The sequence below is a fragment of the Pterocles gutturalis genome, unplaced genomic scaffold, assembly GCF_000699245.1.
Source record: "Pterocles gutturalis isolate BGI_N339 unplaced genomic scaffold, ASM69924v1 scaffold15462, whole genome shotgun sequence".
Lineage (NCBI taxonomy): Eukaryota > Metazoa > Chordata > Aves > Pterocliformes > Pteroclidae > Pterocles > Pterocles gutturalis.
Window position 1 is genome coordinate 29,737 of NW_010113087.1, and position 11,696 is coordinate 41,432.

Sequence of the window (11,696 nt, forward strand, 5' to 3'; positions counted from 1 at the left end):
ATTTCACACCCCAGCACAGCTTCTGATTTATGGCTTTCTTAACATCCAGTATTTTCATTGCTGAAAACTAAATGGGAAGATGCAGCTAAGACCTGATCTAAAAGCTGCTGAAATACAAACAGGGACTGGGGCTGTTGTTAGAGCCCTTGGATCAGCCCTAGCACAGAGCACAGCAAAAACAGCTTTTGCATTCCCAGTTTGCTGAGGACTAGAGAATTCCTGCAAGCTCTTGAAAGCGATGTTGAGCCCATACCGTGTGAGTGTATTTAAACAGGCGGTCTGTGCCCGAGGTTATATTGCAAACCAAGCCTACCTAGCTGGAGGGAAGTGGGATGTGACAAGGGGGAGGAAGGAAGCCAATGGTCTTTGAGCTAATGAGCGGAGAGATTTATCATGGTAAAACATTGTTGGCTGCTGGAAATGGGGAAATGGTTAAGCCACTCTGGGGGTTCAACTGTGAAGCCTGGGAGGGAGGCTGAGAGCTATGAGTGGGGATGTGGTTGGGCCAAGGCAAACTCTGTTACCCATCATGCTGCAGAGAGAAAGTCAGGTCTGGAGTCCACCTTGGAGGAGACGCTGTCCTAATAAAAGATCCAATAAATGGAGTTAGGGAGAGATTTGTTGTGATGTATAGCAGTCTGTTCAGTTAGCTAGCAGACGTGGTTTGTTTAATGACTGAAACCAAAAGAGTAGGAGCTCGTCTCGGTGAGAGCAGGGGAGAATATAGATTAATGCCGTTGTGTTCTCAATGCGTCATTGACTCTTCCCTACGTACCTTGAGCAAATGTGCTGTTTGGGTCCGATGAGATGGACAGGCTCGTTAAGCAAAACCAGGACCTCTAAAGTCACCCCCTAAGAGAGCCTTGCTGTGTATTCTCACTTTGGTAAAGAGCAATTTGTACTTCTTTTAGAAGAATTCATCATTTTCTTGCTCATCTTGGTCCCGGTCCAGCTGGAGGACAGGAGTGTTTGGAAGTTCTCTGCACTGTCTGCTTGGGTGATGTCAACAGCCCCACATCGGATACTCAAGAGGCTTGGAGATTTTAATCAAATGTCTGAACATCTGTGTGCTGAGATCAACCAAACCCCTGGAGACTCCCTCTTGTAGAGCTCTGAGCATCCCAGCTCCCATGGTGGAGAGGGCTTGGGGACCCTCCTGACGCAGGAGACACCTAGAGCAAGGGACAGCAGTCACCCTCCCTGCCCACCCTCTGGTGTATGGATGAGACAAGGTGGAGGAGGGTTGAGGCACTCTCTGTTCCCGCTGTCCATCTCCAGCAGATGTTTCCTGAGGAGCCCTGTCCAGCTGGCTCTGCTACAGCAGCCCCCTGGCTGCTTCGGATGCTGCTGAGGCTTGTGCAAAATCATCCAGGAAACCATGGACATTCCCCTGTCCTGTGCCCAGAAAACCTTGAATTTGCAAAGTCTTGGCTTTGATTTTTCTTCATGCAGGGAGGATGTGATTTCAGGGATGAGGCAACCTCTCACCATGATTTATTGTGCTGAGGAGGGAAACCTCTTCCCTGGCTACGTGTGGACGGCCACCGGGTACATGGGGAGGAGAGTTCTCCTGGGCTTACAAATGCTGTAAGAACTGTATCTGGTGACATTGAATTTAACCCTGTCACACCCTGGGAGCCGGCACCCAGGAGAAACTCTTGCCTGGGGTTTGGTGTGAGCTTTGAATGCTGCAGATCCTCAAGTGCAGCTGCTTGATGTGGTAGCAGGTCTTATGGTTTCCAGTTGCTCCATCCTCATGCTGGAGTTGGGCTTTTTCCTCCCCCATGCTTGGCCACTGCCCATCCTACCTGGACTGAGGCACTGGCCCAGAGAAGCTGTGGATGCCCCATCCCTGGAGGGGTCCAAGGCCAGGCTGGACGAGGCTTTGGGCAACCTGGGCTAGTGGGAGGTGTCCCTGCCCATGGCAGGGGGGTTGGAACTGGATGATCTTTAAGGTCCTTTCCAACCCAAACCATTCAGTGATTCTATGACTCATGGGTGGAGGCTGTACTCTGGTTTGTCCTGTATGAATGGAGCCTGGGTGGCCCATGAATTAATCCACGGTCCATCGCATGGATGAAGCTGGGCACAGCCCAGGTACCAGCAGCACAGAGGCTCTAATGTGGATTTTAAAATACATCCAAACTCTGCTGCCTGTATTTATGTGCCATATGTTGCAATGGCAATTACTTATTTTGCTTGTCAGTGGAATGGAGTATTGGGGTTGTTTAGATCCCCTCAGTGATGTTATTGGCCTCTGGGCCCACCAGAGGACTAGAACTTGTTGCATTTTTATTTTTAAGGCAAACGCTGGCATTTTCCTTTGTAGTGAGCAGGGCTGGGGGTATTCAGGGAGAGCTGAAGTCCCAGGTTTACTCTTCAGCACAGGATCCGTCCCATGGCATCCATCACCAGGACACAGTGCTGTCGGGTGGGAGCCTCCTGCACCCGCCGTAAGTAGCCTCCGACTACACCTGCACCAAAGGAGCAGGGTAATTCTCATAAACCATGCTAAGCAATGAGTTACATGGTTTAGGGCTATTTTCGTAGCAAGGTAAAAGACTGCTAATTTGGTCATTTACCTAACTTCCCATCACAGTTCAACGGACTATTACACACCAGGACTTCCTTCTTTTCCTTCCCAAGTCACTCACAGATGACAACGGATGCTTCACTGTGACAGGCAGCGTTATGCCAAACTAGTGCTGATTTAAAAACAAACAACTATTCCCATTGAAACTCCTTTTTGATGGTCATGTGGAGTTTCAGTTGCACATATTTTTTGCATCATTCATTGCCTTTGAGTGGAAATTTTTGGGATGTGCTGAAAAACCATCAGTGATTGAAGGCCTCCCTAAAGCCCTGGTGTAGTGAATCTCCACCAAGAAAAATACACATTTATGTTGAAAATACAGAATAAACTGTACCTTGTTTATATGTTTTGTCACTTTTTTCTTATTCTGAAAATAAACCAGCTGTAGTAAACATTGTTCTGCGCTGTACTGTTCTGCCTGCCTTCCATGGGTGGGAATTGGTTCTTTGATCTTCAGTTCAAAGAGGTTGAAAAGGCTGTTTCTGTGGTCTGCAGAGAATTTCCTTCTGCTTCTACAACATCTCTTGATTAACTCTGTGTTTCTGGGGAGGTTCTCGGTATCCATCCAACCAAAGCGATGCTTATACTCTGTGTAATATCTACCGCGGAGTGGGTGAATTTTGCTTCCCAGTCACGACAGCCTTATTCTGTGCCCCCCATAGCCAGTGGAGGACATCATCCCCCAACGCCCAGGAGAGGGGTAACACAAGCAGAGCTCTGAAAACGAGTGTTTGAGGATACACGCAAGACCTGGTCACGTCCAACAAGATGCGCAGGCAGCCAAGTTGGCATCCAGTTGCTGGCTGGGAAGCGACCTGTGCCAGAGTGGAGGTGCTTCCTCGGCTGCATCTTTAATGATCTGGATGTCCCCAGTCCAGTGTTATCGAGTGGTGTGATTTGTGCCTTGCCAAGAGACCTGCTGTCTTCAGGACTTGTAGGTTGTGGCCTTTCACAGTGCCACTGTTGTTAACCTAATCGAACATTTGACAGGAGGGGAAGGGAGAGGAAATCATTAGCCGCTGCATTAACTCCTTGTTGTGGTTTAACCCCAGCCAGCAGTGAGCCCTGACAGCTGCTTGCTCAGTGTCCCCAGGGTGGGATGGGGCAGAGAATTGGAAGAGTAAAAGTGAGAAAACTTGTGGGTTGAGATAAAGACAGTTTAATAGGTAAAGCAAAAACCACACACATAAGCAAAGCAAAAGAAGGAATTCATTCCCCAACTCCCCATGGGCAGGCAGGTGTTCAGCCATCTCCAGGACAGCAGGGCTCCATCACGTGTGACGGCCACTTGGGAAGACAAATGCCATTACTCCAAATGTCCCCTCTTCCTTCTTCTTCCCCATGCTGAGTATGATGTCCTATGGTATGGAATATCCCTTTGGTCAGTTGGGGTCAGCTGTGTCCCCTCCCAACTCCTTGTGCACCCCGAGCCCACTCGCTGGTGGGGTGAGGAGCAGAAAAGCCCCTGGCTCTGTGTGAGCCCTGCTCAACAGTAACAAAACATCCCTGTGTTGTCAGCACTGTTTCCAGCACAAATCCAAATGTAGCCCCCGTAGTAGCTATTACAAAGAAAATTAACTTTATCCCAGCCCAAACCAGCACGCTTCTACCCCGGATTCTGCGTACAGCATTCATGGGAATTAAATAGCTATTTGGATTCAAGCAACTCCTCCAGCGTGAGCTAATGAAACCAGTCCCCCAGTTCAGTGGTGGCAGCAACCAAAATCCTGGTTCTAATCCCAACTGCAGTTTTTTCTCCTAATGAATTAATCGTCTGATTACATGCATGCGATAGCTCATTAGAGACGTGCATGGCAACCTTTGGAAGAAAGTTATTGGCTCTGTGTGGCCCGAAGGCTGTTACAGCGCAGGAACGTGCTCCTCAGAGTATTGCGGCACCATATGCGTTGCTCTAATTAATGGGTGTTGTTCCGGGGGTCGTTTTATCTCAGGAAATGACTATAAAACTTTGAATACTGTAACCCTTCCAAAACTTGGAAGGAAAACTCAAACAGCCAATAGCAATTTCCCCTTAATCTAGTTTGTGGTGGTCATGATTTTTTTTTTATTGTATTATATTTTATTTTATTTTATTTTAAAAGCTTCCACCCTATTTAATGGTAGCTGCAGAGATAAAGTGAAGTGTAATTTGGAAATTAGTTCCGGATGTTTGAGTTGTAGCTTTATTTTAGTAATCTGGGTCATTAATTTTGTTGAATGGTGTGTTTGGATTTTCTTCCCCTGCATGTGCAAAGCACGGCTGCACCCAGGGCATAAAGGGACTTCCAGCAGGAAAGGGAAGCTTTCAACGTCCTCTCCCCCCTGGGTGACCCTACCAAAACAAAGCCCGTTTCTCTATGGTTATCTGGCGTGGAGGGCAGGAGATGAGTGGAGGAGATGAGTGCTGTGGGGTGTTGTGCTCCTGCAGCAGCTGGGGCCATTGGGGACAGCAGGGAGGGACCTCACCGGGGTTGTCCCCGCCGCAAAGGCAGGAGCCGGATTCAGGTCAGGGGAAGGGTTTCACCTCTCAGCCATGACAGAAGCCTTTTAAAATGAAGAAAAGCAGCCTGTAGCTTGATTAATGAGAAGAGGTGCCATTTGGTAAAGCTTTTCCAGGAATATTAACGTAAGGGATCTTTTGAGTGAAGAAACATGCTTCTGCTCTAGCCTTGGACTGCCCTGAAAATTTGGAAATTGGGATACACCAGCATCCTCTCCATGCATCCAAAGAGTCTCTGGAGGTGTGTTGCAGGTCACCGTGAGCACAGCTCCTCGCTGCAAAGAGGCGTCTGGAGCAATGCCGGTGGCCATGGCCCCGACCAGGGTGTCACAACCCAGAGCGCTCAGGGAGAGCCGGTGGGTGCTGATTGCACCCCTGTCAACAGGGGCGTGAGTTTAAACCCAGTTTCCTCCTCTGGCATTGATGGGATGGAGCCAGGCTGGGATGCTGGTGCAAAGCTCAGGGTCCAGTCTGGGGATCTGCAGAGGAGCCAGGGACTGCAGTAAAGCTCTGCTCTTCCCTCCGCCTGGTAATGTGTAGGGTAAACCGAGAGTAACGATCAACATCCCTGAGCAAAGAGAATGTTACAAACTCATCAGGATTAAGGCTGGTTTTTACCCTGTACGTTTATGCAACATCAAGCAGAAAAAAAAAAAAAAAAAAAGACCCTGATTTTTGGGGGCTAAGCTTTAGAAACATGGTCTTTATGCCTGCTATACGAGAGCAGGCAGAAACATGGAACTGGCTTGGGTAGAGTTTTTCTGCTTGTCCTGATTTCTGTTTTGCTGCTTATCCTGTTTACCCTCTCCTTGTTATCCTGAACTAGTTGTCTTCTTGTAAATGCCAACCTGCGACCCTTAAAAAGAAATAATCAGGAGGAAAACTTGCTGACTGAGTCGCTTTTTTGCCTGTGGCAGTTGAATAAGCCCATCAGCTTATATAATATTAATACTTGTAAAAGCAAACCTACAGAGCTCATAAATCTTCCATAAGAGAGGGACAATATCTACATCTATTTTAAAATGAAGCAGGTAAGAAGTAGGTTCTAGGACAAAAGGGTATTGACACAAAGGAAGCGGATAGATGAAAGAAATGAAAATGCCATTTTAATCTGAAAATTGGCTCTGCATAAGTGATACTAGAGGCTTTACTGCTGCTGGAGCCAACGTTTTGCTCTGGGTCATCCCTTGGCTCTGGAAAGCCCCAGTCCCTGGCTGCTGCCGCAGCACCCTTGCTCCCTGCTCTTCCATTAAGTGGGTTAGGGAGTGAAAGAAAGTCCAAAATTGAGGCAGGGCTTGCTTGCAGAGGAGAGAACTTTATTAACATTTTCCTTAACTTTGTACCTTCTCCAAAAGAAAAAAAAAAAGTGCAAAGAAATTTTTGCAGTTTTGGATTCTGTTAACTACTTTTTAAGGCAAGAAGCGGGCTTTTCCCCAGTACACTATGCCAGAGCAGTATGGGAACCCAGATGAGAAAAAAAAAAGAAATACAGCTTATTTTTAGGCAATCAAGTGAGCAATCTGCCTCCAAACATGTGCTTGGAGCAGTTCCGTGGAGGAAGTATGCTCCTGCATCACTGCCAATGCACTCCCCTATCAAAGGAAAACTCCACTTTGAAGCAGTTGCTTTAAGACATCTTGTATCGGGTACCACCCGTGGTGGGATGGTAGGGTTAAAATCAAACCATTTAAAGATTGTAGAGCTACGTGGGAGGGAAAACCTGGTTTGGGGGTGGTTTTTTTTCCAAATTTTTCTTCATTTCTTGAGTTGTCTTGTCTGTGGGTGGCTGGTCCCATGAGACCACAGGGATGAGGCACGGGCAGCACCCAGGGAGCCTCCAGGAGCTGAATGTGTTGCGATGGCTTTCCCTGCTGCCTAGGACATGGTGCCAGTCCCACCATCCGGCGTGGGGCAGGGTGGGATCTCCAGCCCCACGCAGGGACAGAGTTTTGTCAATAAACATCCCAGATGTGGCTTTTACGGGGTACGTGTGTGCTTCTGCTCAGCGCTGAGCAGCGTGACGGCTCCTGCTGCCAGCTGTGTTTATCCGGCGCAGTGGAGGGGAGGTGTAGATGGATGGATGTCTTTGGACATCATGTCTTTCTTTTTTTTTTTTTTTCTTTTTTTTTTTTTTTCTTTTTTTTGCTGGCCCTGAGCACAATGGGACAATTGTGAGCACAATTTCATTCTACATTGCTCAGTGGTAGAGCTGGATCAGAAGATTCATTGTGGACTTGGCGTGGTCCCTGCAGCTTGTCCCAGCCCCATCATTGCTAACTCCCAGCATCGGAGAAGTCCCTTGCGTGGGTCCACTTTTGGCGATGGCAGTGAAACATGTGGGCTGGGTCCAGCCCGAATGCCCCCTGCGGTTGGGGTAGAGCAGAGCAGAAGATGGGCTGGCCCAAAGAGCTCCCAGTGTGAGCAGACAGGACCAGTAGCTGGGAGACCAGGAAATACCATTTTATAGATGAGGAATTGGGAGCCAGAGACACAAGGAGGTGATTCCCACAAAAACTGAGCTGGGATCCTGTGAGTCCCAGACCAAGGTGTGTGCCCCGGGCCATGGCAGGAGTTCTGTGGTGTAGCCATGCTCGTTCCCAGCTCATCTCAGAAGCTGGAAGATGGTCAGACATTGGCTCAATATGAATTTTTTGGTGAAGCAATTTTTTTCCTTTTATAATAGGGAGTCGCTGAAGCTGAATCTTCTCCTGGGATTAGGTCAATTCATTTAGCGCAGCACATTTTTAAAGAAAAGTTTTTATCGTGCCAACTCAGGCAAGAAATATGTTCAAAGAATTTTAGCGTTCATCTCAAATCACTATTTCATTTAAACGTTTTAAGCTAATGAGAGTTGGGGAAAAAAAGCTTTTTTTATTAAAAAAAAAAAGTGGAAATAAGAAGGGAACATGTTGAAGTTATCTCAGTGGAAAATGTTTTCATATTTTTCATATATGGATGTATAGATTTTTTCCTAATTAAGGATGAGAAAATATGTGAAAAGTTTTCACAAGGCACACAGATAATTAGCCAGACAATTCCTACTGGTCTTTCTCATCTCCAAGTCCAGATGCATTTTCCATAACGAAATTTTCTGCCTTAGGAAAGGTGGAACATGGGAGTTGAGTATTATGGATCAGCTTTCCTTGCAAGGAGAGAGGAAACCAGCCAGGACCCATATATGATGGAAAAGAGATGAATGAGAGCATATCACAGACATCTATAAAATTATAGAGAACCTGAGTAAGGGATGATAAACGTGATGGTCTAGATGAAAAAATCACATGCAGGAAAATCAGTGCTTGCAATGTAGACCAGGTGAAGGACTTGTGATATCTGCCTGTTCCTTCCATCTTTGCTTTCGGGAGCCCCCGCTTGCTCTGGGGATGTCCACATGTGTTTGTGCTTTTTCTGTCCCTTTGTGTTAAGAGGGAAGATTGGCTGGACCTTTGCTGGACCTCCCTGTGCCTTTGCTTTCCTCAGCCTTTTGCTGCAACCTCCGTCTCCAGGAGGACCTGAGCAAGGCTGGGTTATGTACATCCCCAGCATACTATGGGCTTTGCTGCTGTTAGAGGATAAATGATGCTGTCTCCGTGGCTGGGGAAGAAACCAAATTAAACCCCACCATCCCCAGCAACGGCTGCCAAGCGCCGTGTCACAGCCCATTTCTCATGAACAATCAGGGTTGAATTGTATCTCTAATTTCTGTCACAAATGTTTTTGCTATGCAAAGGGACAAATAGGAGCAGGGGAGAAGAGGAGTGAGCGCTTGGCCTGGCTTCCAGCCTGATGGCGGGGGAAGGCTCCGACAATGCTAACCCCCGCCTAGGAAGGCTGTGGCTAAGGGAGTTGCATTAAGCAACAAGAAATGGCCAGATAAGCTGCTTTCTCTGGCTCTAATAGCACATCATCTCACTGAAATAAGGCACCTGGGAAGGTCGGTGAGGAGGGAAGTGAATTGCTGGTGAGAAGCCTGGCACGGGACACGATGCTCCCCAGTGGAGAGCCACACCAGGCATGGAGAAATCTGTCCTAAAGCTGTGTAAGCATGAAATTGTTTAATTGGGGTGGGGATGCTGTGGCATTCCGGGTGGCCGCTGCAGGTGACACCAAGCTATGAGATTGTAGTGAGAAGCAGGTGTTGACTTTGGGCACTAATCTGACTACAATCCACCTGTGGTGTATTGACCGCGGTGGAAGTCTAGGTCAATATCTGTCTTCAAGAAGCTCAATAGATCAATGTTTCTTTGATACAGATAAAGAAAATAGAGGGTAGGTGTTCATGGCATTCCCTGCATGCGGTATAATTTTTCTTTGCTGATCCTTCTGCCAAGATAGGGGAGCGGAGCGAGAAGGAAGGTAAGAAAGGATTTAGAAAGACAATTCACCAAAGCACTGGAAGGGAGGTCCCGAGGGAGGAGGCATTGCCTGGCCCTTGTGATGGGCAGTTTTCCTTCCCTGGCTGTGCTCAGCCCTGCAACAAGTTTCCACTAAGACCTGCCAGTGTCCGAGGGGACAATCAAAGGCGGCTGCGTGACCCTCGTGCTGGGGCTGCACTGCCGCTGCCATCAAGGATGCTTCTGCAGCCGGGTGGGAAAATTAGATGTCACCCTTGGATGCGTGAAGGTCGCTGGATCCCATTACCGAAGCGATGTGTACAGATCCATCCTGACATGTCCATTTGTTAGCAGAGACCACGCCGTTTGGCGTGGAAGCTGGGTATAAACATGTAAATGGGGAAAGTATTTCCAAGCAGAGCTCCTTCAGAGAATCTTTCCCTGCATCTGTATTTCTTTCCTTTCCTTCTCTCAAATCCCCCCTTCTCCTTGTTTCACAGGACTGGCTGACAAAATTTGGGTACCTGCCTCCTCCGGATCCCATCACAGGCCAGCTGCAGACGCAGGAGGAGCTCACCAAAGCCATCACCGCCATGCAGCGCTTCGGGGGGCTCGAGGCGACGGGGGTCCTCGGTCAGTGCTCACCTCTCACTGATGCAAAGGGACATGGGGACAGCTCCTGGCGGGGCCGGGGAAGGAGACAGGACTTGGTGCTGAGTTGTGGAATAGCATCATTTCCAAGCAGAGCTCACATGGGTGTAACGTACAGCCCAGTTTGCAGCTGGAAGAGTAATTACACAGCTCAGGTGCTTTGCTGCTTTGTGCTTTCAAGAACCTGAGGCAAGCAATTATTTCACCAGACCCACACCCCCTTGGGGTTCCCCTCCTGCTTAAAATAGCTTGAAATAGCTTTTGGTGTGCTCAAAAAAAAAGAAGAAAAAAAGATGAGAAAAAAATAACAGAGAAACTAAAGCTGAAAGGTTATCCTGTTCAAAGCCTTAATGGCAGCATCAAATTTAATTGAACAAAAATCCTGATTAAGCCTCCTGATTTGCATATGTAGATATTCTGGGGCACAGCACAGGGAGGGAGGGAGATGGTGTCGCATCTCCCCAGCGCTGCTCGGTCCTGCCTAGGGTGTGTAGAGCCATGGTGTGCCTGCAGGGCTGGCGGGCGTCTCCTCGGCTCTTGCCAAGCTGCAGCAGCTCTGGACACCCCCCCACCACCCCCACCAGCAGAGAGCCCGTCCCCTGCCCCATGGCTGCACGGGGCAGCAGGAACAGGGTGATGGGCAGCCGCTGCCCGACGTGGCGGGCACATCTGGCTCGGGGGAGCTATCCGAGGCCAGGCTGAAGTGACACAAGGTCCCTGGCGTGGCCGGGGTTGTTCCTCTCAATGTCCCCATTGAGGGCAGGAGAAAGGCAGCGTTATCCTGGCCATCAGAAGGGCGCCTGTCTGCTCTCCTCCTCTCCGTGCCGCACGGCCATGACCTCCCGCCGCGTGGCCAGCTCCCTTCCGCTGCTCTGGACGGAATTAGCGAGGAGTTGCTAGTTAACCGGTTGGTCTCTGTTCATCCTGTCACCCTGGTAGGGAGCAGCTGCTGGCTGTGTCCTGTCACTGGGACTTTCCCTCTCTGTTCTTAATTGAGCACGTGCCATTATTTCTCTTCACCTTATCACAAGCTGCAGGAGGCCCGGGAGGAAGGACGGCCTTTCGAGTGTATTTGCATTTTCATTTTTGGAGGGAGTGTTTGGAACAGGCCTGGGGGGCTGCCTGGGGCAGGTCATGGACATGGGTTTGTGTCTGAAAACAAAGTGTTTAAGTGAAGAGGTAAAGCCAGCACGGAAAATGGGTGAAAGAACAACTCTGCCTTTCAGCAGATGAGAATAGGGGCTTCAAGCTTTCATTTAGTTGTAAAAATAAAGAAGAAGGAATATGAACATTTTCCAAATGATCTCCTAGCTGAACAGAAATATAGTTTATTTACATGTGAACACCTCTCTGCTTTGCCAGGGGAATAATAGGAAACTCAGCAATAGAGAATAAAACAGAGTAATTAAAAATTTATGTTTTAAAATATAACCAAAGCTGGCCACAGGTGGTTTTCCACACAGGTTTTCAAGATCTGTCAAGTGTCACACAAGAGGTAACCTTCTGCATTTTCTCCTGAAATCAATCAAACTGTCCACTGATGCTAACAGCAGAGCTAGCACCTCACCCCTGGCCGGGGGTGCCATTCCCCTTACCCCCTGGCAGCCCCCGCTGATGG

At 48.5% G+C, this 11,696-nt stretch overlaps 1 protein-coding gene across 1 annotated transcript in view; it reads left to right on the forward strand.

The window, feature by feature from the left end:
* Positions 1–9,927: 9,927 nt before the first annotated feature.
* MMP17 (matrix metallopeptidase 17 (membrane-inserted)) overlaps positions 9,928–11,696 on the forward strand; it is a gene marked incomplete at both ends in the record, with an annotated part of 26,620 nt that continues 24,851 nt past the window's right edge. The window contains one exon of the mRNA XM_010074326.1: positions 9,928–10,060. Within this exon, the coding sequence (XP_010072628.1) occupies positions 9,928–10,060 (133 nt within the window). The remainder of the gene's footprint in view (positions 10,061–11,696) is intronic.